This window comes from Mesocricetus auratus, unplaced genomic scaffold (assembly GCF_017639785.1).
Source record: "Mesocricetus auratus isolate SY011 unplaced genomic scaffold, BCM_Maur_2.0 Super-Scaffold_100009, whole genome shotgun sequence".
In the NCBI taxonomy this organism is placed as follows: Eukaryota; Metazoa; Chordata; class Mammalia; order Rodentia; family Cricetidae; genus Mesocricetus; species Mesocricetus auratus.
In genome coordinates, this window is record NW_024429193.1 from 25,941,309 (window position 1) to 25,969,151 (window position 27,843).

At 40.6% G+C, this 27,843-nt stretch overlaps 1 protein-coding gene and 1 long non-coding RNA gene across 4 annotated transcripts in view; one reads left to right on the top strand and one right to left on the bottom strand.

The window, feature by feature from the left end:
* The window catches only part of Gimd1 (GIMAP family P-loop NTPase domain containing 1), a 30,189-nt gene extending 4,146 nt beyond the window's left edge, over nt 1-26,043 (bottom strand). The window contains exons 1-4 of one of the 3 annotated variants that reach the window (XM_013121902.3): nt 25,955-26,043; nt 23,491-23,885; nt 12,264-12,409; nt 5,084-5,259 (exon numbers count right to left, since the gene is read on the bottom strand). In XM_013121902.3, the coding sequence (XP_012977356.1) occupies nt 5,130-5,259; nt 12,264-12,409; nt 23,491-23,883 (669 nt within the window). In that variant the 5' untranslated portion in view covers nt 23,884-23,885; nt 25,955-26,043 and the 3' untranslated portion in view covers nt 5,084-5,129. Of the gene's footprint in view, nt 1-5,083; nt 5,260-11,988; nt 12,410-23,490; nt 23,886-25,954 lie in introns of those variants that run through there. The other 2 variants (XM_005081989.4, XM_013121903.3) reach the window with 2 other exon arrangements.
* The window catches only part of LOC110343061, a 101,499-nt gene continuing 74,924 nt past the window's right edge, over nt 1,269-27,843 (top strand). Inside the window, exon 1 of the long non-coding RNA XR_002385256.2 lies at nt 1,269-1,510. This is a non-coding gene — a long non-coding RNA (uncharacterized LOC110343061). The remainder of the gene's footprint in view (nt 1,511-27,843) is intronic.

Below are 27,843 nucleotides of genomic sequence, written 5' to 3' on the forward strand. Positions count from 1 at the left end.
ACATATACACAGTACTTCCCCATCAACAGGCTAATGTGGAGAAATGTTCAGGTCAGCACAGCACTGGGTGAGGCCTATGATAGCTGGTTGGTTTTGCTAGATTGGCAGCAGAAATTATAAACAAAGCTCAACTGCTAAAGTAGAATTTGAAGTTTCTGGTTGACCAGAAAAGAAATCTGGAGTCTTGGAGGGTGTGGCTACTGAAGAGATTCAGACCATTTAAAGATTGCTGAGAAGTAGGAGAGGTTCCTCCTTGAGGGTATCTCTGGAGCTGCTCAGACCACCACCACCGCCACCCCCCCCCCTCCATTGCAGGCTGGAGGATGTGAAGCATTAAACTCTTTAGAAGGCAGTTTGAGAATAGAGCCTCTAGGTGCCTTACTGTACAGGACCCCCTAGGCCAGCAGTTCTTAACCCGTGGGTTAAATATCAGAAACCCTACATAATCTGTTGTTATATTATTCATAACAGCAAAATTACAGTGATAAAGGAGCATTGAAATAATGTTATGTTTGGGGGTTACCACAACTGTATTAAAGCATTAGGAAGGTTGAGAACCACTGACCTAGGCAATTGTTTCTCCCAGAATTTCTCTCACCCTATCCAAGTACTTTGAGACCATTGCAGTCATGCAAGAGGTCCCAGATAACTGATCCTCCTATCAACAGATCTTGGCATTGTCCCTTTGACTCTGATTTTGCAAAGCCCTGACTTTACTGGGACAATCTCTGCTGGTCAGCTGGAGCTAAGGAATTGGAAATTAACACAAGATCAACATCATTGAAGTGAAATTTTCTGGGGATGTTTGAGGTCACCGCTCAGATGAGGTCCACAGGGGCTTATGGCTGCTAGCTAGTAGCTGCATGTGGTGATGTATAAGAGTCACCCAGGTGATACTGGTTTTGAGGGCATGAAAGAGTCATGGAGAACAGCTGAGACTTGGCACTGTGTAGCCTAAAAAGCAGCCAAGGGAGTCGGCTGGTGAGGGAGCAGCCCGACTCACAGTGGAGATGCCAGCATATTGGAAACGGTAGGTGTTGTAACTTTTAAAAAGCAGCACATGAGAAAGATGCCATGTGACAGAGTTCAAGTGGAGGGGTTTTGGGGGGATCATAAAATGGGAAAGGAGGAGGAAGAAGACCAGCTTTCAGAGACAGGAGCAGTGGGGGAGAGGAAAGAGGCAGAAAGAGGTCAGAGGGGGAGGGGAGGGGATAGGGAAGAGGAGGATGGGAGGTGGGCAGGGCGCTTTTATGAGGGAGCATAGTGAATGTGCACAGGTGGTGATCTTAGTGGCTGCCACTAAGGTCATACCCTGTCAGAATCCCAAAGACAGGCCAGTACAGATGCCTCAGTACTAACACTAGCACGGAGACAGCTACCAAGGACAGTAGCAGTTATGGTGTGAAGCCAGCCTTAGCCTAACCCCAGCCCACAAAACAAGCTGTGTGTGCTCAGCTGGAAGGCTGGAGAAGTGCAGCTGCCCAGGTTGTTTGAAGCCAGCGGATCCAAAGTGAGTGGGGTGTCAGGCACTAACTATGCACTGCTGAACTGTGCTTTTACTTTGATTTAATTGTGCCTGTATTCTGCTTCTTCCCTCTTGGAGTAAGAAAGTATACGCCTTAGTTTTGATTTTCTTTTCAGGAGCCCACAGTTGGGACATTTTGGCCTTTGAGATAATTAGATGTTTTATAGGTTTAACTTTTAAGTGTTTGAAATTTTTAAGATCTGTGGGCCTCTTAAGGTTGTGTTTGATATTAATATGAGATGTCGGGATAAACAAATATGGGAGGTGTGATTTGAATGAGAATGATCCCATAGGCTCATATATTTGAATGCTTGGTTCCCAGTAAATGGAATTGTTTGGGAAGGGTTAGGAGGTGTGGCCTTGTCAGAGGAGATGTGTCACTTGGGCTGGGTTTTGATATTTCAAAAGCCCATGCCAGGCCCAGTGTCTGTCTGTCTCCACCTACTACTGCCAACAGAGCAGTTTGTGAAGCACTCAGCGACTGCTCCAGAACCATATCTGTCAGCAACCCCAATAATGGTCATGGAATAACCCTCCGAGACTGTAAGCAAGCCCCCAATTAAATGCCTTCTTTTATAAGTTGCCTTGGTGTCTCTTCACAACGAGACAACAGTAGCTAAGACAGAAGTTGGTACCTGGAGTTGGGCTTCACTGTGACAATGCTTTTGTTTGGAGGACTTTGGGACTTCGGGTTAGAAAAACCTTTGGGAGCTTTAAGTGGAACTTAACGGGCCATCCTTTGGGTAAGAAAGCCCAGCTCAAAAAGTTTCAGAGGGGAACAATGTTGATACTAGCAGTTGGGCTGCAGACCATTCTTGTGATATTTGGACAAAGAATGTGGCTGCATGTTGCCCTTGTCCCAAAAATATGTGCCTAGAGATAAATTAAAATGATTTGGATTAAGGTCATTGGTAGAGGAGATTCCAAGACAGCCTAGGTGTGGCTATCATATGGTTATTAGATCTTAAACATCTACAGTACAAAGGAGCAAGTAGGGCAAATAGAAATAGTAAATGTACAGTCTGAGAAGAAAAGGAACAACAGGCAATGTAATGCTGGAGCCAAGTCCTGTGCTCAAGGGAATAAAAGGTTTAAAGACAGGCCTGATTCAAAACGGAATAAAAGGAGTGGTACCCTCAGGGTGAGACTGTAAGCCTTTCGGTCAGAAGGGAGACAGGATGGATGGAACAGGAGTGGGTCAGGTATTCTGGCACTGGGGAGCCACAAGATACTGAATGTTACACAGCTCAGATGGAAAGGTATCCTGGAACTCGGGAGCCACAGAATATTGTGTGTTACACAGTTCAGGTGGAAAAGTATCCTGGAGCTCAGGAGCCAAGGACCACCACAGGTTGCAGTAAGCTTAACAGTTTACATACAGCCTTGCCTCAGAGAAAGGCTTCTCCGGTGTATCAGCAGGACAAGGTCTTCCAGCTGGGAATGTTCGCCTAGTGTAGCAGTTTTGCTCTGCAAGTTTCTGCAGCTAGGTTGCTACAGTTCAGCTCTGTTCCCGGAGAGTGGAGTGTAACAACTCCACTTTGCCAAGGGAAAGCTTCCGGGGCAAAAGTGTAGCAGCCCTGCTCGCTCTGCTCTGCCCAGGGTCACTGCAAAAGAGAAGGGGTGTTTTGGAAGGAAGCAGTTGGACCAGCCAAGCTGAACATGCATAGGGTTTATGTAGGGATTCTTGAGAGTGGGGCACGTTTTTCTAGGGTAGGGATTGGTCCGATTTCAGTGCTGAGCTCAGATTGGCTAGAGCTCTGCTTGAGGATTGGTTAGTTTTCTGCACAGGATTAAGGTCGGATTTGGCTCTGGTTTCAGGGCCAAAGTGTTTCTTTCTCTGGTCCTTTTTAGCCTTTTGGCTCCAATTTTAGGTCCAGGGTGCATTTCTTTCACTGACTCAGATTCCAGGGACAAAGTGTGTTCCTTTGTTTCAGGGTCAGGGTACATTTCTTTGGTTCTGTTTGCAGGGTCGAAGTGTGTTTCTTTGGCTCTGCTCAAGGTGTGTTTCTTTGACTGGCCTCTTTTCACTACAGAGACCAGTTAAGCTTCCAGTTTATAAAAAGGAATTAAAGGAAAATTTAAGGAGCAAAGGAAACCATCAACAACAGAAAGTTTATGCAGATATAAGTAAAGGAATAGGCCAAGTCCTACCCCAACAAGCAGAAGTTGGCAGCTTTGGCTGGCCAAGTGGTTCCAGCTTTAGGAAGGATATAGGAAAGGGGTTATAGACTAATCTTCCAAGGTTACAAAAGCTGCCAAGGCCAGAGTGTGGCAGGGGAGTGGAGGCCTGGAGAGGCCATTGCATAAAGCTATGAAGGTGAAGCCTGGATTGCCTTGGAGACCCCAAGATGCTGGAGATGTCATTGCCATGGGATACCTGCCAAGGAGAGCTGCTAATAGGACGTGGAATAACCCAGAGAGAGAGAGAGAAGGAGAGAGAGAGAGAGAGAGAGAGAGAGAGAGAGAGAGAGAGAGAGAGAGAGAGAGAGAGAGAGAGGAGAGAGAGAGAGAGAGAGAGAGAGAGAGAGAGAGAGAGAGAGAGAGAGAGAGAGAGAGAGAGAGAGAGAGAGAGAGAGAGAGAGAGAGAGAGAGAGAGAGAGAGAGAGAGAGAGAGAGAGAGAGAGAGAGAGAGAGAGAGAGAGAGAGAGAGAGAGAGAGAGAGAACAGTGGAACTGTTTGAGAAGAGTTAGGAGATGTGGCCTTATTGGAGGAGGTGTGGCATTGTTGGAAGGGGTGGGATTTGAGGATTCAAAAGCCCATGCCAGGCAGTGTCTCTCTCTCTCTGCCTGCTGCTTGGTGATCAGGGTGTAAAACTCCAGCACATGCCTGCTGCCTTCTGCCATAATGGTCATGGATTGACTCTGAAACTATAAGAAGTATACAATTAAATAAATGCCTTTTATAAGTTGCCTTGGTCATGGTGTCTCTCCATAGCAGTAAAACATTAACTAAGACAGAGGGTTATGGTTTAATAGTAATGTATTGCTGGTCTGCTGGCCTGTTTGTTTTTATGTCAGTGTATCACAAGCTCTAGTTAACTGGCAAGAGGAACCTCAATTGAGAAAATGTGTCTGTCTGATTGCCTGAAGGCAAATCTGTAGGGCATTTCTCTATTAATGATTGGAGTAGGACATCCCAGCCATGAGAAGTAAGTCAGTTAGAAACATTCTTCCATGGTCTGTTTCAGTTACAGCCCCCAGGTTCTTGTGAACCTGTCTCAAGGAAAGGTAATGATTTCTCTCCTAAACTTATGTCTTATGGCCCTTTTCTCAGTTTTCTATTAGTTGTATGAAGACTGCCACACACTTGATAGGGGAAAACATTAAGTTTTCTCTCCCCAGTTTGGTAAAACTTAGTAATGTCTGCTTACTAATTTTTTTTGAGTATTCTGTTTTCCAATTTCTTTTGGAAAGTAAGGGAGTGGATTTTGACCCTAAATGACTGATAACAGAGTCACTAGGTTTAAGATGGATGAATGAATAGATAGATGACTGTTAAATAGGAACAGCTCCTTTAGAGTATACCCAATCATAGCTGTCTCTTAGGTGGTAACCTTACATTTTTCGACAGTAAGACGGAAAAAAATCTCTGCAGAGCTGCATGTTCAGGTGCCAGCTGATTGGAACTGGGTGGAACAGCTTGTTTCTTGTACTGTAAAGTTGTGAATGTTCTTGAATAAGTCTTGGCAGTGATGATTTGTAGGAGTTAACTCCAAAAGTATTTGGAAGAAAAACCTGGAACAATGAAATAATTACTGATTTGAAAGCAAGCCATCTGGATTTTCAGAGTGTGAGCTAATTAGGAATATTGTATTTTTCACCCTAATGTATCCCCTTGTTTGTATTTTCTGCTTTTATCCCTAGCTTCTACTCCCCCTCCTCCTGACCCACTCTATTCCCAGTTCTCTAGATCTTGCCTTCATCATCATCATTTACTAGCTGGTGAGCTATTGTCGTTAGCAACAAGAGCAAAACAAGCCTGAGGCTCAGTAATCACGATGAATAATCCTTTTTGATGAGGGTGACTATTCTTCTTGCTCTCCCTTGCTATATAATGCCTACAGAATTGTCCAAATATCAGTTAATGTTTGCTCATCTGCCTTTGGGGCCTTTCTGGCAAGGCCACTCCATACAAAGTGTCACATTTGTTTTTGTAAATTGCCTCATTAGAATATTATACATCCCCATAGAGAAATGTTTTTGATGTATACATCCCCTTAAGATTTTATCCCTAAGATTAAATATTTGGCTGATACTAGTTCATTAAAACCCTCTCAGATTTTCACACCTGGGAAATTTGGAAAGAGCAGAGAAGAGTCATCCAAAATCAACATCACAACTGAATTTCTCTCTTAAAAGACTGATGAAAATGCAAACTAAAAGTCACTTTCAATAAGTTAACAAAAGAATAATTGTGATTGAAATAACTTCTTTCTATAACCTTCATTTGTTATATGAAAAGATACCATTTTCACCCCAAAGAAGCACATATTAAAAACAAAAACATTCGAAGCATGTGAAGTAAAATAAATTCGGAAGTAGCAATCCTGTTATCGGTACCTGGCCATCCTACTTACCAGCTGCCTCTGTTGAAACAAACCAGGGAGGAGATGACTATTGCTAGAAGAGATAGTTTTATTCAAATCCAGATTTGAGTAAATGGAATAGATACCATATGCCTCATAGAAAAGGAATCCCCAGTTTTATGGGGGGGGGGGGGTTGGTGGCCCAGGAAGTCTTTATGCTCCTTAATGGTCTCTATTCTCCAGTGAGAGTTCCCTGAAAGGCAGAAATGGTCTAACTCTTCTCCCCAGTGTTTCAGGATGTACATCCTGCATCCTGATTAATACACTAAAAGGTACAGGAAGGTTGTCCCATTTAAGTGAGAGCACCAAGTGTGAAGGGTTAGTGTGTAAGTAAGTAATGGTGACCGGTGCATCTTCCAGGGCTTTGTTTACTTCCTGTACCTAAGGAAAGCTATTGCTTCCTAATAAGGCTCCTCTCCTTTATAAATTTATTTCATTTTTTCCTCGAGTTTTTAGTTTGTCTTCGTACAGTAATGCTTGAAAATCTTAGCCTTATATGAAAACAAAATATGATCCAAAAGCGTAGGCTGGTAAAAGGAAGCAGTTCTTTAAGACAAAAGACAGGTGTCTATAAACATGCTGTGGGGGACTGGAGAGATGGCTCAGTGGTTAAGAGCACTTGGCTGCTCTTCCAGAGGTCCTAAGTTCAATTCCCAACAACCACATGGTGGCTCACAACTTTCTGTAATTCCAGTCCCAGAGGACCCAGCATCCTCTTCTGGCCTCTGAGGGCACTGCAAGTATGTTGTCCATAAACATACATGCAAGCAAATCATCCAAACATAAAATAGAAATAACATCTCAAAACAAATATATAAAAAACCAGTGTGAAGCAAAGTTTTTGAAAAGAACCTCACCTTCGGCTGACCCTTCTGCAAGGCTGACTAACTCTTAGAATTTGGGTGATGTGAAGAGGTTGGAGTGTTGCAAGTCCAGAGCCAAGTTGGGTCACCTTTAGCCCACTTCAGAACCATTTACTTTTCTCATTAGTACCAGATTTAACATCTGTGTGACCAGTAGTAGGTAAACCCTTTGGAGTATAGGAGCAGATTCATAGTTTGAAACCAACCAATGGTCTAAGGTTGCTTATCAGATGGCTTCTGAGGCCTACAGAAGAGTCTCCCTGCTTTTCTGTGACCCCTACCTGTTGCCTCCACTGTCTTATTGAAAGTGCCCTGATTTATGATATCCTTTGTTCTGTTACCATAAACACATCATCAAACCGTTATCACCTTGGAACATAGCATTTGCAGTATGCAGTCTGTTCCTTGACCATAGTCACTCTTAGTAAGCTCCATGTTGAACATCTCTAAGAGATGCACTTTGAGGAGGAGTAGTAAGTTTTTTCCATCTACAATAGCTTAAAAAGGAAAAAGGTAAAAAACAAAAACCAGGAATCAAGTCAGAGATTATTCCTTGAGGTTTTATATCTAGAAAAATTAACCCAGTAAGTTTTAGAGTCAGTTGGTTTAGAGGGTAATCACTAAGGTCCCCAAAAGGGCACATGCTAATCAGGCTCTGACCCCAGTTGCTCAAAAGCACCCAGTACACTACCCTATGAGCTCAGAATTCCAAGTATACTATCCCATGAATTTCAAAATGTTCAAAGAACAAGACAAAACAGCTACCTACAGAATGGGAAAAGATCTTTACCAACTCCACATCTGACAGAAGGCTGATCGCCAAAGAACTCAAGGAACTAGAAACTACCAAAAAAATGGGGTACAGATCTAAACAGAAAATTTTCAACAGAACAGTCTCGAATGGTGGAAAGACACTTAAGGAAATGCTCAACATCCTTAGTCGTCAGGGAAATGCAAATCAAAACCAGTCTGAGATTTCATCTTACACTGATCACAATGGCTGAGATAAAAAATGTCATATGACAGCTTATGCTCGAGAGGATGTGGAGAAAGGGGAACACTCCTCCATTGCTGGTGGGAGTGCAAACTTGTACAGTTGCTGTGGAAATCAGTATGGTGATTTCTCAGAAAAGTAGGGATCAACCTACCTCAAGACCCTGCAATACCACTCATGGGCATGTACCCCAAAGGAGGCACATTCACACCACAAGGACATTTGCTCAACTATGTTTATAACAACATTATTTGTAATAGTTAGATCTTGGAAACAACCTAGATGCCTCTCAACCGGAGAATGGATAAAGAAAATGTGGTATATTTACACAATGGAGTACTACTCAGTGGTAAGGAACAAAGATGTCCTAAAATTTTCAGGCAAATGATCAGAACTAGAAAAAACCACCCTGAGTGGGGAAACGCAAAACCAGAAAGACAAATATAGTATGTACTCACTCATAAGTGGTTACCAGACATAAAGCAAAAGATACCCAGCCTACAATCCACAACCCCAGAGAAACTAGAACCCTTTTCCAGAAACAGATGGAAGCAGATGCAGAAATCCACAACTAACCAACGGGCCAAGCTCCTGGAGTACAATCAAAGTGTGTGTGGAGGGGTAATAATTTGAACAAAGGGGTCAAGACCATGATGGGGAAACCCACAGAATCAGCTGACCCAAGCTAGTGAGAGATCTGGTCTGACAAATGGGGAACCTGCATAAGACCGAACTAGACTCACTTAATATAGGTGACAATGGTGTGACTGGGACAACATATGAAACCACTGTCAGTGGATCCAAGATCTAACACTAATGCACAAACTGACTTAGTGGAGCCCATTCTAGATGGAGAGATACCTTGCTCAGCCTAGACACAAGGGTGTGGGGGTAGAGAGATGCCTTAATCCTACCTCAACGAGATGATGGGACAGACTTAGGGAAGGCCTTACCCTCGCTGAGGAGCAAATGGGAGGAGGTGGGTGGGGGGAATGGAAGTAGAGGAGAGAGGGGGAACTGGGATTAGAATGTAAAAAAATAAATTGATAATATAAAATCTATATATAAGTAAAAAAATGTTCAAAGAACTTTCCAGTTTAAGATTCAGCAGAAATTTGTGGTTAACCAGAGGAGGCTAGCATACAGACTGGACATCTGAAGAACACAAGTGAAGACTGCAAATAACAGGCTTTAATAGAAAAGGCGGCAGGACACCAAAGGACAGCCATCAGGATGCCATTTATTTTGCCTAGAGCTAATTATTCTTCTCACATGGGTCCCTTGTGAGTTGCAATTATGTGGGCATGTTATTTTCCTACATTCCTTATGCTGATCATTATGAAGACCCAGGGATGCTGTTACATAGTAATACATTTAACGACATCCTTGAGATGTAATATTGACTATGCAGGAATGCATGGTTTGTTGGAGGAGACACTCACTAGAGTCATTGAAGAAGGTGAAGACAAGGGGGAAAGCAGTAAAAATTAGAGTTCCTAGCACTGAGGGGAGTCAAGAGTGGAGGGAAAAAGGAAGAGTCAAATCAACAAAAAAGTTTTATTTGAAAACATAAGGAACGTTAGTATTGTGTATCCTGATAAATAATTTTTAGAAAAGACAATGATAAACTACTAGGGGTGTACATGTTAAGTGATATAAAATGGCTCTTGAACCAAAAGGGGCAGCATACAAGAGGAAGTCTTGAGTTAGTTGTCTCTGTAGAATCCAGTTATATGGGGAAAGAACATCTTAAACCATCTTCTGTGCGTGTATGGCAAAAGAGAAAAGAGGGAGGAGATGAAGGTATCCTGTAGGTGTGAGCTCCACAGGGATGGAGGCACCCTTAGTTGAAGGATTAACTAGTGGGGTATTTCTTGGTTGAACAAACAGTTGTTACTCTGTTATCAAACAATGGTAGGAAATATGTACCTGATTCCTGTTACATGTATGAATTCCAATAGAACTTCCAAAACATCACAGATAAAATAACATTAGCAAATTAGCAAAATTAGAGAAAACAGTGGGAAAAATACAAGAAATAACGGGACCATAAAACAAATAACAAAGGTGATTTGGTAATGGAATGTTATTTGACAAAACACTTGTACACCCAACCTACAAAATAAATTTAGGAAGTGTCAGAATAATCAATCTGATAATATCAGGAAATCTTGTAAAAAAGAAAAATAACCCAGAAAACTTGAACTTTCGGGAATCAAGGAGTGTAGCAAATCAGAGTTTGAGAAATCCTTTGTGTTTCTCATCTGGTGCAAGATAACAATATTGTAAATTATTACATTTCCTTTTTGCTCTTTGTTAACGCTGCTGTGTGTCACACATGCATGAAATGCATACCCATCACTTTCTCTCCACCCCTTCCTTCTACCACCATAAATCCCTTCTTCCCCAAAATTATTTCATCTTGTTCTTTTGATTTTTGCCTTGACAGGATTGAACCAAGGTCCTTGTGCAAGCCAGACAAGTACTCCACTATTAGGTTACATTGCTAGTTTGTCTATGATGTATTTAAAATTGATTAAAGAAATTACAAGTTTCCCAACATTTACAAATTACTGATAACGTGAGAAGTCAAATGCCTATTGTCCTGATTTTATCATTACATATTATATATATAACGTGCATTGAATTCCCATAGTACACTGTAAAGATGTACAAATGTGATTAAATATCCATTATAATTAAGCCATTCTTGTTCCCTGTTACCAAGACAGCAATATGTAAGATAAGGGGAGAGAATTTTAAGGGTGAATCTGACACTACCTATCTTTAGCTGTCTCCCTAATAAGTAGGAGGTTGATGATTTCTTTAATAAACACCATCTGTGCTAGAGTTCAAATAATAGCAAGCATAAAAGTAGCCTTTTGAGAACTGCTTTTGGAGAAAACCAATGAGTTATAATCTCCTTTCTAATGGAAATTACTACAGGCTATTACAGTAAGAAAAATAAAAATATTATTTAACTATATGAAAACAGTTCATGAATTAGTGGTGTTCTGGGAAGATTCATATAGGATCACATGTGAAGGTGATATGATTCTGCCTTGGTGATAGACTTAGCTCTTGATAGCAAGAATTGCTTTCTTTTCAATATCACTGTTATACTAAAGCCACCCTAAGGATCACTCTCAAGTGGCAAATCATCCTGCAGTTTTATAGCAATACAAACCAAAGACTCAGGAGGCACCCCCCTTCTTTAGTCAAGACTGCATTTCTAGTCAGCCATGATAGCTACTGTAGGGATTTGCTGAAGAGCTTGCTCTGAGTTTTCCTTAATGTTTCTAAACCTTCATAGGGCCAGGAGGTCTCCCTAAGGCAGGAAGGATAACACCCAGTCTCTATCACACTCCAATCCATGCAATCGTTGCCATTAACTATGGAGTATGTGTTCCAAAAAAGGAAAAAAACCCTGGTAGGGTTGTACAATTTTCTGTCTCTTGTATCAAGTAAGCAGTGAAGTTAATTTCTTTAAAATGAAGAAAATTTATTCATTTTAACTTGTATTCAAATATAGTGAGGGGCTCATAAGCTACAAGAAACTTTGCTCCATTTTCTTCACAAGGTACATGCCGTATGGAACTGGTTCCAAACCAAGAAATGGCATTATCAAAATCTCTGCAAGCTACTCCCCAGCATCCTTTTGCTTCCCTGATCCCCAATGCTTCTACCTTCAGAGTAGTTAGGTATCATTAGTTTTGACTGTTTCTGACCTTTATATAGATGGAGTCATAAGGCACACTTCATGCCTGGCTTCTTTCTCTCGGCATTGTAGTTAAGCAGTTGCTTTCTATTGCTACAAATAACTGAGTTTGTGCATTTTCATTACTGTAATACCTCACTGTTCATTCCATTAATGAACATTAAGATAGTTTTCAGTTTTTAACTATCATGAATGGTGCCACCATGAATATTCTTGTATATGTATGTTTCTTAATGCACAAATGTACACTTTTGTTGGATAAATACTTATAATTCTGATATCATGAGATTTGCATTAGAAATCTTAAAACCTTGATACTAGTTTTTATTTGCAAATTTCCAAAATGGCTATACAGCAGTACAGGGAATTCACATCCCCAATATTCATGTGAACAAAGGCATATTTTAAAATCTGGCTTATGACCCTAATTGATACCCAGTGCTCTTTTCTTTTCACTTAAGTTTTATGTAAAACTAAGAACTTGATAATGATTGTCTTTTATAAATTCCATAATTCTTTCTAAGATTTTAATTCTTTGTTCATTGCATGGGTTTCCTTTTTCATACAAGAAAGCATACCTCTGCTGAACAGAATTTAGCAGAGTTAACAAGGTATCAGAAGCCTCGTGCAAATATTCATCTTCACTGATCCCTGCTCCTTCTATTTTTTCTGCATGGGTAAAAAGAACAGCAGTGTAATTCTTCCAAGAATCTCCCAGAAGTTCCTGAAAGAGAGAGAAGTTAAATGACTATTTGTCTTGGACTCTATTCCTCAAAAATGAGTAAAGCCATTATTAAAGCCCGGTATCATTAGCCAACAGATACATGTGTCATGATATTTCTGAAAGCTGATATTTGTAATAGGAAGTGGCTATGAGCTCAAGTGTTGTATGCACATCAGGGAAGATTGATACAGTTTCTGAACAACAAAAGGCTTTGGTTTGCTGTTTTACTTTACTGTTATAATTGATAAGCAAAAACTTAACATGGCAGAGCATCTGCTGCATATAGTATGGCCAGGACTCAGTGATCGCTTATACTTACCCCACAGCCAGACCCTTTTGTACCTTGAGCAAGGCAGCTGTTACAGCATCTATTTTCTTTTTTGATGTCATGTTATCACCACTAAAGTATCTACTAAGGGATTAAAATGACATAATCTGGTTATGCTCTATTGATTAACTAGATGACAAGCAATGGAAAAGCTAAGATCAAAATCCATTTGGTGAGTTGGCACAGCTACACAAGATTACTGTAACCCTCATGTTCCTCTTGCCACATGCCTGGAATCAAAGGCAATTTATCAAATGGCTTCTTTGAATGTGCTTGAAAACCACTAAAGACTGCGTCCCTTTGTTTAGTGATATGTGCCGGTTGGTTGTGCAATAAATTCTTGTTTGATTAGTGAAAATTAGCTGATATAAAGCAGAAACCATGGCATGCAGCATATTGCTCATCCAATGCAAAAGGCATCTAGGAAACCATTTAATTTTGAATGTTTCCAAACTTGCATGAAATCATAACCAAGCGACAGTAAGGTAACATTTTCTCCCTTCTATATGTTACCATGACTAAAATATTTACCAGGTTATAACACTTTTTTTTAAAAAATGCAAAATGTCTATGAATGACTATAACAAGAAATAGCAAAGGCTTCTATCTAGAAGAAAGCAAACAAAAATGAGGAACTAGTGGATGTTATTATGATCTGCTTTTTAAACGGGCAATCTCTTTTAGTCTCCATCCTCCTGTCTCTGTCCCCTCTTTCTCTCTTATTTCAGTTTGGCTTGGTGTGGTTTGAGGTTTTTGAGACAGATTCTTACTCTGTTCCCCAAGGCTGACCTCACACATACCAACCCTACTTTTGCCTCCCTAGTGCTGGGGTGGAGGCAGGCACCACCATGCTTTGCCATGTATCACTTTTTGATGCTCAACACAGAGCTTGGCCATTATACTATTGCTATGCCTGTTGTGGTATCAAAAACTGACACACAGAGAGGCTGAAGTCTACATTACTAATGTTTTTCATTGAAACAGCCTGCGAAGCCATGTCTCAATGTATGCACCAGATACATGGTTGGTATTTATGTTGTAGTAACATGAAGGGAAGAGTGGGAGGAAAGAGTAAAGCAACGAGGAAGCAAAGGAAGGAATCAGGACAAGTGATGACAATATGTTTTCATAGCAGGACAATATGAAAACACCTATGAAAGCTCTGAAGCAGGGATTTTAGAGATGTCTGTGGCTTTGAGTACTAATGAAGGATCCTGGGAACAGTCTAGTTTTTATCAGAGCCATTTGTTTATACGTGTGTAACAGAAACTTAGCGGTGACCTCTTGGAAAGCACATTCTGTATCTGCATTGTCGTGCTAGGGTCCCAGAATGCTGTGAACTCTCAGCAATAGCTGCAGTAGATTTTGGATTTGGATCCTCTTGACTGAGTCAAATACCAGACTTAGTTTGGCATTGAGGGTTCAGTTCTAAATTATATTCTCTGGGACACAGTCCTGTACTTCTGAGTTTTATAGCTCACCGTGGTAGATTTCTTACAGTCTGTGCTGCATTCAGAGCAAATCTTTGTGAGCATGAGACTACCTATTTTCTCTTATGTAACAGAATGTGTCTACCTCAGCCACAGAATAACAGCTTCCCCTAAAACATCCTGTACCTCATCAGAATGTGTCTACCTCCACCACAGAGTTACAGGTTCCCGTAACACTTCCTATTTCAAGAAAACATGAGCAGACTTTTGAAGATCAGTATATCAGACAACATGTCTTAACAGTAATAATGCACAAGGATTGCTCAAAGCAATGCTTCAGTTGTCACATTGGCATGTGCTTTTAAATCTCAGTGCATTTCAAAACTCATGTTTGCTCAACCATGAAAAAGCATGACTCTATAAATCTAAGTGTCCATATAATGCCTACAACCTATGGCATGACAAAGATATTTGTAGGACTGTTGTGCTTGCCGTGTATTGTACAGACCTCTGGTAGAGAGGAGACACATGCCTCAATGTGAATGCACATATTAGGGTTGAACTGTGTTCTCCCCTAATTCATATGCCAAGTCCTAATCCCCAGTCCCTCCGTATGTGGCTTTATTTGGAAAAAGTGTCATAAAGATGTGATTAATATAAGGAAAAGTCATTAGGTTAGCTCCTGGTCCAAAATTATTAATACCCTTATAAAACAGGGAAATTTGAACAGAGACACAAATGTGAGGGAAAGGTCATGGACCCTGCAGATAGTCATGGGCAGGAGAAAATAGTCCAGGAGAAGGCCTGGGACACATCATTTGCTCACGGCTCTCAGAAGAGACAAACCTTGCCAATTCTGTGACTTCAGACTTCTGAGCTCAAGAACTAAGAGACCATAAATACCTGCTACTTGCTACAAAGGAATGAACATGGGCCTGCAAGATGGCTCAGGGGATAAAAGTATTTACAGTTTGAGTCTGCATGTCTGAGTAACACCAAAGGCTTACTGGGAGAAAGCTTGTTCTCACCAAGAGAACAGGCTTTTTGGCCTGGGTAGAGACACGCTGTCCCAGCTAGGTCAGGCCAAGGGACCACCCCTTGGAAGGCAGACTCACCTAAGCCATGCTAAAGCAGTAGGTGGAATACGTTTCTCACTCAGTAACACTTTGAGCTCCCCAGCATCTGGGGGCTCTCCTACTCTTTCTCTACAGCATCCCTCCCACCAAGTGGCTGCTTTCCCACCCTGTGTCTGACTTCCACACCAGCTTGAAGGGCGTGGCTTTTTCCTTCCCTCCTCCATACTGCTCCTTGGAATAGGTGCTGAGATTCACAGCTTATCACTCTGGTTTTTAAAAAAAAACTCTAATAAAGATTTCCTTGAACTTTTGCTTGAAGTATTCTTAAATTATATTATTGAGACTAGGAAGAAGAGACCGACCGGGATCTCCCTTGTATCATCAGGCAAACATGAAAGGGCCCCCGAAAGATCCAGTAACATGATGACCTGAGTTAGATCCTTAGAGTCCACACAAAAGCCAGTCCCAGTTGTCCTCTGACCTCCATACGCATGTGGTGGCCTCTGTGCATAGACACATATACACAGCCTGATAATGATGATGATAGCGATAATAAAATATAAAAAGAAGTAATATAATGTAAGAGTAGGGATTGTATGGTATTGGGATTTTATTTTCACTCAGATCCAGCTGTTGATCCTTGATCACACGCATATCTGAACATTTGCCACATTTAGACCCTAAGTGCACCATTCCTGTGCCATACTGATTGTTGTAATGCTAAGATGTTTATGGACATGTTAGTAAGTAACTGGTGTGGTAATCCCTCGAGCACCACCAAAACCACGGTCCTGATGGTTTTTGCTGGTATCTAGACAACACTGGCTGTGAAATATTTCTGAGTTATCATCATAATAAAGGACATGCTGAAAATACTCTTTTGTCCAATACTCCTTTCCAGAGGTATGTATCATAGTATAATTCTTTTCTTACTAAGTTAATCCTTTAAAAAGCCATCGTAACTCTCTTGTTTCCTGGTTTTCTGTAACATGCTCCCCCTCTTTTATTTTCCTTCACATGGTTTCTACACTTCCGAGTTATCTCACTCAGGATAGAGGACTGGAAGCACTGAACACCAGGCCACTCACAAGGCCACATGTTCAGCCACAGGGAAATCTTGAAAGACTCTTTTTTAATGAAAGGATACTTATCTCCTCAACTGTGAGAGAAAATGCACTTTTGAGTTACTGCCCAAACCAGAAAAGTATGGCCGATTTACTTCATAATCTTTAGATTGGTCTTTGGCCAGAAAATAGTTGAACATTTGAATAGTGTCACTTGGTGATAGTCATCATGTCAGTGGCCAACTATGTTCTCTGTGGACTTAGAGAATGAACAATCATAGTTGATTAATGTCTCAAAAGAAATTTAAATGAGTAGGAGTAATTTATCTGGTGTTAATAATTTAAATATAGTACTAAGCTGAATGGAAATGCTACAATCACGGATTGTTTGGTTTCACAGTGCACACGGGTATGAATCCATCTAGTCCTTTTGGGACAGCTAGCTAGAATATAAACTTGTTTTCCAGGAATGGTTCATTTTCTCAGGACCTCACCAGCCCTGCCCCATTTGTTTGTGGTTGATGAAATCATAGCATCTGGACTTTTTAGGGGGAAACTTTAGAAAAAAGCCAACGATTACATCAGCTGAGAAAAAAGTTATCATGGAACAGGAGGATCCTACGTGTGTATGTGTGTGTGTGTGTGTGTGTGTGTGTGTGTGTGTGTGTGTGCGCTATTTCTTTACTCTCATCTTACTTTAAAGTGCCACATTTTCCTTCCCAGATAGGCAAAGTGGAATGACAACACCTCAAGCCAGGATCAGGGAATATTCAACACTAGAGAGCATCTGTTCAAATCGCCTCATTTTAAACATGAGAGTATTGAGGCCTTGTGATGGTAGTGGCTCGATAGAAGTCACATGATCATATAGTCACATGGTCACATTGCTGATTATTGGCAGGACTTATAAAACTGTAAAAAAAAGTTCCCTGATGGTAAGAGCCTTGACTAATAATAACATAAAATAATTCCCACAGCTAAACATTTATGTTGCATTTACATGATAGTGTCTCAGTTAAAAGGATTTACTACTGCCAAGACCATATTGCAATCTAAAAGGAAACCAAGTGAGTAGACACTCTCATCACTTGCTGTTAACCAATGAGTTTCAGAGAGTTACTTGCTCAAGGTCAAGGTGCATACAAGTAGCTAAGAAGGAGCTTGGACACAGGTATGTATAACTTACTCAAAAGCCGTGTTCTTCACCTCTGTAATAAGCCACCTCTTCCTGCGGATCACTTGAATAAGTGCTCCCAGGTCATAACAGTGCTGCCTTACCATCTTCAGAGGCTCTCTTTTGTAAGCTGAGCTCAGTTATAACCGTGCCAGATTTACTAACACTAGTATATAGAATTCTTTAATATCAATAAAAGCAGCATCCATTGTGACTGAGACTCTAAAACCAAGAAAGACTAATAACGTTAGTGCTGAAGAGACCCATGAGATTTGTCTAGTACATGCAGGTCTATCACTGGCCTTTGTGAGCCTCTTGTCTTATGAGCAACCACCAGCAACATCAACCAACAGCTGAGTGGTTGATTTTAAGATGAAAATACATCCTTGAAGCCTGCTCACAACAGTAACACTGTCCATGATTGTACAAAAGAATATAGACTCTAGTCAGTTCATAGGTTCTGTTCCTAGAGCGACTTTGTCTCCATCATGTAGGCTCTTTAGTGGAGTAGACTGTATTATGTCTTTTCTGATATATTTGTGGGTTTTCCTTTTAACATTTAAATAATATTCTCCCTAACACTCACATGAGTCATTCCTTTCCCATTTTGGAAGATACAACTCACTGACATCTCTAGTATGGACCTAATATAAATAAAGAAAAAGATCATTTAGAGGAATGCTTTAATCATCATGGCTGGCAGCCTATGACAAATATTAAACACAATATTAAAGCACAAAGAAGGAGACAATATAAAGGCACAGGAAAGACAAGACCAGTCCTTTGATGCCAGGACTCTCCCCTTACCCAGAAAGGGAAAGACAGTTACTCCATTCTCCTTGTTTATCAGCCAAGAAGGAAATGATATCCAGGGAATGCCTGGAACCCAGGAACCAGAACAACCCCTTAAACAGCTGCTCTTAGTCCTGTTGAGTATCAAGACATCAGGCAGCTACTCCTGGTCTGGGAGCACATACAGCCGACTGCTATGGGTATCTGAGGCACCTCAAGGAAGAAAGTCATAAGCATCCAGTTGTACCTCAGAGACCATCAATGGAAGACCAAGAGGGACCCCAAACAGGTCTGCAAAAACTTCCAGCACTCATGGGCTGCTCTGAGGACTGATAAGTCTTGTCTGCTGATATGAGAGAGAGAGAGAGAGAGAGAGAGAGAGAGAGAGAGAGAGAGAGAGAGAGAGAGAGAGAGAAAGATTATATATTCTAGAAAAAAAACAGGATCTAAGTTTTGCTCACATCCATCTCCTGTTGGGATTCAACTCCTGACATAGACAATGACTTAAGGAAGATAGCTGTTAGAGAAAGCTATGCAGGTACTATTCCAAAAGAAAAGAGACAAATAGGAATTAAATTGTTGTGTAGCAACAGTGTTCTGCATATTAATACTAGAAGAATCTACTTTCAAAATGTATAACAATGAAATTCTTTTGGCTTTGGCATAGTGTACCACAGGGAAGAATAGTGAGATATATGGAAAGAGTCAAGATTTTTTCTCTCCTTTTTTTATTTATATTAGAAACAAGCTTGTTTCAAATATCAATCCCAGCTCCCTCTCCCCTCCCTCCTCCCCTACACCCATCCAGCCCCTTCAATCCCCCACCCAATCCCCACTTCGCTCCCCAGGGAGGGTGAGGCCCTCCATGGGGCATCTCCAGAGTCTGTCATTTCATCCTGGGCAGGGCCTATGCCCTCCCCCATGTGTTCAGGATAAGAGAACATCCCTCCATGTGGAATGGGCTTCCAAAGTTCATTCGTATGCCAGGGATAAATACTGATCCAATACCCCATAGATTGCCAAGGCCTCCACACTGACACCCAAATTTAAGGGGTCTGAATCGGTTCCATGCTGGCCTCTCAGTCATCAATCTGGGGTCATGAGCTCCCCCTTCATTTCAGCTGTTTCTGTGGGTTTCACCTTCCCGGTCTTGACCCTTTTGCTCATCACTCCTCCCTCTCTGCAACTGGGTTCGAGGAGTTCAGTTCACTGTTTAGCTGTGGGTGTCTGCCTCTGCTTCCATCAGCCACTAGATGAAGGCTCTAGGATGGCATATAAGGTAGTCCTCAAGTTCATTAATGGGGAAGGGCTTTTAAGGTTGTTTGCCAGTTGGTGTCATTCTTATAGATCTCTGGAAATCACACTAGTGCCAGATCTCTCCTAAAACCTATAATGACTCCCTCTATCATGGTATCTCTTATCCTGCTCTCCTCTGTTCTTCCCCTGACTCAGCCCTCCTGCTCCCCCATGGCCTCCTCTCCCCTATTCTTCTCCCCCTCTCTTTTTCACAGCTCCCTCTCCCCTCTCCCCATGCTCCCAATCTGCTCAAGAGATCCTGTCCCATTCCCCTTCTCTGGGGGTACCATGCATATCTCTCTTAGGGTCCTCCCTGCTTCCCAGACTCCTTGGCAGTGGGATTGTAGGCTGGCAATCCCCTGATTCATGTCTAAAATTCATATATGAGTGAGTACATACAATGTTTGTCTTTTTGTGACAGGGTTATCTCACTTAGGATGGTTTCTTCTATTGCCATCCATTTGTAGTTTGTGAATCTACTGAATTTATACAAAGCAGCCTTAAGTGAATGTTAAATCTGTTCTTAAAACTATTCCGATGTTTGCATGCAGGTTTCCTACTACTTGATTCCTACCAGGAATGCTTTAAAATATAGGTTTTAATAGTGTGGGAAACTGTGTTTGTCTTAGATTTCATGTTGCATCTTAATTACAACCATCTTGTTTACTGTTGATAACATGACTTGAGCCTTCAGGAGTTGGAAGATGAATATTTTGCTCTTGTCACTTTAAGTTTTCCACTACTACTCTTTTGTAATTAAACACATGACTTTCCCTCAAACATTTACAAACACGCATAACCATTGATAAGCAAAAAGCGTGTTTGCCATTTGGATCAATACTTTGTCTTTACTTGTCAAAGGGAAGAGTCCTTCATGTGAACACAGTGACTAGGACAACCCCTACTATTAAGACTCAGAAATTCTAGTGCCATCCATTTGCCTGCAAATTTCAAGATGCCATTTTTTTTTCTGCTGAGTGGTATTCCATTGTGTAGATGTACCACATTTTCTCTATCCACTCTTCAGTCAAGGGGCATCTAGGTTGCTTCTAGGTTCTGGCTATTACAAATAATGCTGCTATGAACATAGTTGAGCAGATGTCCTTATATTGTATGAGTATATATCTTTTGGGTATATGCCTAAGAGTGGTATTGCTGGATCTTGTGGTAGACTGATTTCCATTTTCCTGAGGAATCTCCATACTGATCTCCAAAGTGGCTACACAAGTTGGCAGTGAAGGAGTGTTCCCCTTTCTCCACATCCTCCCCAGCATAAACTGCCATTAGTATTTTTGGTTTTAGCCATTTTGACTGGAATGAGATGGTATTTCAGAGTTGTTTTGATTTGCATTTCCCTTATGGCTAAGGGTGTTGAGCACTTTCTCAAGTGTCTCTAAGTCATTTTAGACTCCTCTATTGAGAATTCTCTATTTAGTTCTGTAGCCCACTCTTTAATTGGATCCTTTGGTGTTTTGGAGACTTGATTCTTGAGTTCTTTGTAAATTTTGGAGATCAGACCTCTGTCATACATGGGGTTGGTGAATATCTTTTCCCATTCTGTGGGCCGTCGTTTTGTCTTGTTGACTGTGCCCTTTGCCTTACAGAAGCATCTCAGTTTCAGGAGGTCCCATTTATTAATTTTCGATCTCAGTGTCAGCTTGGACACATGGGGGAGGACCTAGGCTGTGCCTGGGATGATATGGCAGACTCTGAAAATCCCTCATGGAAGGCCTTACCCTCCCTGGGGAGTGAAGGGGGAATGGAGGGGGGGCTGGGGGTATTGGGGGACCGGGGAGGAGGGGAGGGAGAGGGAACTGTGAGTAACTTGTGTAAAAAGTTAAATACAATTATTTTGAAAAATAAATTAATTTTTAAAATAAGACTCAACAGGTAAATTAGGTGAACCCTCTCTAGAGAATCAAGAGCTTGGCCAGAATGGATCTGATCGGTGAATAATTTCTAGGAATTGTAAGTAACAGTACATAGGTCCTTTTCCTACACCATTCCTGGTAGTGTTCACATATACACTCATTATTCCTCCAAAGCCCTTCTCCTTACCTAACTCTTTTGCTGGACTGTCTAATGAATGAAGTCGCCAACTTAGCAACTAATGATAAATGAATGAATAAATGGGTATAGACACATGCAGCATGTGTCGTTTAGTTTCTGCCTAAAGTCTTTTTAGTTCATGACTGGAATGGATACTTTTCTATAGGTGTTGTGGCAGGAAAATATGGAAAACTACAGATTTCTTTCTTGTATTTACAAAATGTGTATCTGCCATATGGGTCAGTCTTTTCTCATTTCTTGTTAAAGGGGGAAAGTCCTTCATCTGAACATCTGTCATATCTGTGGGTAAATAAAGGTACCACAAAGAGGGTTAGGTATCTATATTTAACTCAATATATAACCCCTGACCTGGCCTGAGATATTCTGTGTACACTTATCCCTCAGTGTTTATGGGGGAATGACTCACTGTCCCAGCATTTAGCAAAACCTGTTCATTCTCTAGTTACTCATATAAAATGATGTTGTATTCATATAACCTATGCTCAGTACCCTTTATAATATTTAAATGCTGTCTAGATTATACTTAGTGTAATTCTAACAGTACAATGTAAGTACTGTCCTACATCATGCACAGTCTTCCTGCAACATTTGCCTTGATGCTGGTAAGTCTTGCGTTATTCCTCTTACACATTACACTACTTTAGAGTTAACACACCTGTTTCTCACATTTGTTTGCCTCTTCTACATTATAATCCTTTTGCAGTCAGGCCTCCTGTCCCTGCAAGTGCTCTACACTATGTGTGATAATCATCAGTGGATAAATATGCATGTGTTGATGAATTATAACAAGCTGTCCCCTTGATGTTGTATGGTGTAATGTGGGATGCCCCTCTATATGCTGTGAATAGTTTTATTACCATTAGTTAGTAAGGAAGATTTTTTTGGTCAGTAGCTAGGTAGAATAGAGCCAGGCAGGAAATCCAGACAGAGATATGGAGAGAAAGAAGCTGGAGTCAGGGCAATGACATGTAGCTGCTGGAGTAGTAAGATGCCAGAGCTTTACTGGTAAGCCATGGCCACATGGCAATATATAGGTTAATAGAAATGGGTTTTTTAAGTGTGAGAGCTAGTTAGTAAAAGTCTGATTCATTTGTAATTAATACAAGCCTCTGAGTGGTTATTTGGGAGCTGGTAGGCAGGAGAGAAACTTCCAGCTACAATGAATGGTGTGTGGGTATTTCAATTGGTAGTTTTGAACCCACCTTGTTTTTATAACATGAAAATACAGATGCACAAGTCTCACTCTTGAGTTGCTGTTTCAATATTCATGGGCGAATCTGCTCTTTTAATAAGTCATCTGGCTGATTCTGGTGCAGATAGTTCAAGGGTTACATTGTACAAACTGACTCAAGTTCAAGGTTCTTAAGATGTAAGGCTTAACTTTTGAAATTAGTGTCTAGAAATTTCTGTCTATGACCCAAAACAGTGGTTCCCAACTTGTGGGTTGTGACCCCTTGGGTATATCTGGTCAGATATACAGCATACCAGATATTTACATTATTATTCATAACAGTAGCAATATTACAGTTATGAAGTATAAATAAAATAATTTTATGGTTGGGAGTCACCACAACATGAGGAATTACATTAAAGGGTCACAATATTATGAAAGTTGAGAACCACAGCTCTAAATGAAATTACAAAATAGAACTGGCAGAAAATCAAGTCACTTTTTTACTGACTATTGATATATGGCTAACAGTTTGTAATTCAAGTATCTTTTCAGCTAGTTTTTCTGGTCCTTGCTTTTGCAGACAATGGCCACAGGTGGGAATAATGGTGCCCATATAATTGCGTTTTTGTATTACCTAAATCAATAATGGTGCCAGTATAATTGTACCTTCATATTACCTGGATCAACTGGACTGGGTTAAATGCTTCCTGTCCGAAGAAAGGGACATCAGCTCTCTGGACCAGCAGAGCAAGATGGAGACCCTCTTGTCCAAAGTGATGCACCAGGGCCTTTTTGACTTCCTGTTTTACATGTTCCATGCTCAGCTTGCTGTGTGGGTACCCTGGAGTGTCCAATACCTGTATTTGCAGGGTTATTTCTTGTCCCCCTCGACGCATGAAGCTGTGGAGGTAACAACTTCGGCCCAGGCTGCACTCTTTGGTTATAGAGCCTGGAGAGAGACTGCTGTAGAAGTCGGTACTTCCCAAAAGAATATTCCCAGCAGAACTTTTCCCACTCTGAGTCCTGCCAAAGACAGCCAAATTGATGATCATCTTGTTGGTGTCTGCCATAGCTGTGGGTAAACAAAGTCACCACAAAGAGAGTTAGGTATCTATAATTATCCAAATATAGCCTCCAACCTGGCCTCAGTGTCTATGGGGGGGAATGACTCACTGCCTCAGCATTTACAAAAAAAGTTCATTCTCAAGTTATTTATATAATATGGTGAAGTATTCATATAACCTATGCTCAGCACCCTTTATAATACTCTAAATGGTATCTAGAGTATACTTAGTATACTTCTAACAGGGCAATGTAAGTTCTGTCCTACTATATTTTGGGGGGAGCAATGACAAAGAAAAAGAGGATCTGCACATGACCAATGCAGACTTTTTTTTCTGAATATTTTCGTCCGGTAATTGGGTGAATCTGCAGATGAAGCATCTATGCATGGAGCACTTCCTGTTCTGCCTGTGATGTGCTGCCTCCTTTTCTGTAGTAACCTAATCAGGGCCGCATGCTCCATTGCAGTTACCACGTAGACAGTGGGGATTGGAACAGTAGTAATTGATAGTGGGGAAACAGGAAAACACCAAACAGAAGCAAGGGATGTCTAAGGAAGGGAAAGCTGCAGGAAAAGGAGGGAGAAGTCAAATACCATGAAGATAATTCATTTAGGAAGAGCATTTTGATGCTTCAGTGTGGTAAAAGAGGGAGTTCAGGGTTGAGATCACTGAGTTCAGGAACCCATGGGGAAGATTTAAAATTCACTTACTATTAAAGAAGTAGAAATAAATACAACAGTGAAAGAAAATGCCTTTTTGGCTATTGTCTTTTACTCTTTTCTTAAATTTTCTATTTGGTTTATCTATTTTTATATGTATAGGTGTTTTGCTTGCATGCACGTGTGTGTATCACATGCATGCCCAGTGCCTATAGAGGCTAGTAGATGGGTCTTGGATCCTTTGAAAACGGATTGTTAGCTACACAAGATGGATGCTGGATCTCAAACCATGATCCTCTGGAAGAATAGCCAATGATCTTAGTCACTGAATTATCTCTCCACCCCAAACTTTGAGACAAGTCTCACTCTGTAGCTCAGGTGGACAGGATGGCCTGAAACTTACTATGAAGCTTGAACTGATCTCTGACTTATGGCTATTCACCTGAATTCTCTTGTCTTGAGTGCAGGGATTACAGGTATGAGCCACCATGCACAACTCCATCCAGCATTGTATTATTTAATACAAAAAATCAGACTTCGAATTAAAAGTGATGCTAACATAGTTTTAAAGCATAATTATTAAGATAGGGAGAGATACTTATGAACAAAGTAAGGCCAACCTAAGAGCATAGATGTGTGTTTCTCAACAGAGAATTGCCTGTTTGACATTTTAATGGTGTCAGCCACCTGCCCATCTCCCCACTCCCTGAATATACAAGTGCCAACTGCAAAAGTTTCTCTTCCCCAATTCCTGAATGCCTTTTTCCTAGGAAACATGACTTCTCAAAAGACGGCTATCGTTTCTCCTTAAGAAACCCCGTTTCACAACCAGGAAACAGTCTAGTAAAAATGAGAGAGACTTGTAATTTCTGTTAGGAAATTAATTATTTCCTGCACAGTTGATCATTGCAAAGTATGGACTCTTTGATGAAACTCTGTAATCCATTTAGGAAGCACAAGAATTTCCACTTAAAGAGCCTGTACAGTGTTGTCAGTTTTCACGCAGCGCCCGCCTAAGCCTTAGAATATTTTAAGGTCACTGGTAATTTTCATTGTTTGATAACCAAAACTACTGGGAAACTGTCAAAAACCTCAGTCTGCTGAATCATAAATAAAGACACATCAATGGATAATAGAGATTATTTTGCTTGTGATTTACAATTCTATTATATGTTGTTAAGTATCCTAGTAGTTCTCTAAGGTCCCTCACTCCAGTATTTCCAGATCTTATCACAAACACCTTCAAGGAGCCACACAGTTGAAGAAAATGTCACTGTTCCAGCAGCCCGTCATGTAGCTGTCAGCTCATGTAGCTCACTCATTTTCATTTATGCCCCCTGCACTGAGTTGCCATTTATTTCTGTCTGGTCCCGAATCACATATCTAACATATTTAAAAATCAGCCATATGCCCCTTACCTTTTTTTGTCTTGGAAATATATTCTTCACAGACTACCTCAGGACTGGTACAGTTTATCTTTGAAATGAACTTTAGTCTCCTGACTGCGTGGTACCAGCAGGCAACTGATACTGCAATACTCTGCTTAGTTAATCTGTTACCAGACATCCTCTTTATTAAGTGATTAGCTGTCTTCTAATCAGACGACAGCCTATCATTTTAATAGATACTTCCTGAAACCTCTGTTTGACTCTTTGAGTGCGTTTCTAAAAAATAACAAGGTTCCCACAGCAAAAGTATGAAGCATTCTTAGCAAAAGTTACAAGTTTCCCATTTCGATTGATAAATGCTACATCATTACTTCATGAAAAAACATCAACAAACATGCATAATTACAGACAGCATAATAGTATTTAATTCGCAAATTCAAAATTTTATAAGAAGAATTCTCTGGGTTATTTCCGTATACTTGAAATGCATCATCTTAACCTGTTTAAAATCTCCTGTGTGCTTTTTTGAGGTCATGCAATTTTCATAATCAAATAATCACCATTAGTTATGATGACATGCTTAAGGCACACAATTAACTAAGTTACGATTAAATAATTTTCCTTTAAAATTGGTTTTGTTTTGGTGTGAAAAGTTCAGATTTGACTCCCTCGTGTCTTAGTGTATAACTGTACTTCCCCAAACTCTTTCATGTCTCATGTTAGATGTAGAAGCCTCATTCTGGTTACATTCTAATCCTCTCTAAAAGCTCTCAAGTAGTCTATTGGATAGCACTCCTACGAAGGGAATCTGGAGACAGCTGGAACTTCCTCTGTGGATAGGACAAGGAATGTGTGAATGGGACCCTTCCTTCCTCAGAGCATCAGTTGTCTTGAATGGAGCAGTGAAGAGCTTCCCCCAGGTGGCAGTAGCAGCATGTCCCCTCAGAAGGATTTTTCAACCAGAGTTTAATTTGCTTCCTCAAAGAGTAAACTGACATCCAACCATCTACAGCAGCATGTATTCACTATAAAGTGGATTTTTTTTAAAGAATGGCTCTGTTTCTGTGTTCTTTTATGGAAAGCACCAAGCATACACAGGCTCTAACTTTTTCTGTCTCTCACATTTGAGGTCATAGTTTAGGTCATTTGCTGAATGCAACAGCCCAATCAACTGGTTATAAAAGGAGGAGGGCAGTTCACAATGACATGTACATGTCATTGGATCTGCAGATTTTCAGACACATTGTCTAATGCAATACCAGTTTTGAGCCAATTTCATGGATTCATAGAAGGGACATTTACTAATATTAAACCAACAATCTGATCAATTTTCTTTCTGATTGTTTTGAGTCATGGTAAAGGAAAATTACATTTTCACTGACTTTTCTAAATATCCTTTACTGGACTAAAAATAAATTATCCTTGATTAGGTATTTCCAGGATTCATGTAAGCAAAAATTAGCTACTTTGGGTAAAAAAAAATTAAACTGGATCCTGACATCCCATAAGAAATAATAAAAAAGCAAAAGTCAGCCTGCTGATGGTCGAAGGGGAAGAGCCAAGAAAACAGAGTATCATGCTGGAAGGGAAAGGGCCTAGCAGAATCTCCCAAAATGGGAGACCGGAAGGACACAAGGACTATTTAAGAGCAGAAATGGCTTATGTTCAGTTTTCAGTCCTTTGCATTTCTGGGTTGCAAAACTACCCTCTTTCATAGTTTTCTTATGTGGTAGATTTTCATTTTTGTTTTAGTTTTGCATTTTATTTCATTTTCTCTGGTCAAAATAAAAAAGTTTCAGGTCTGTCTGTAAGGGTAAGGACCACAAAAGTTGGAGACAGCAGTATGACATCTGAGGAGAAGTTTCGAAAGAATGCTAGTTCCCAGGAACTTGCAGGAATCACTGAGAAGACATTTCCAA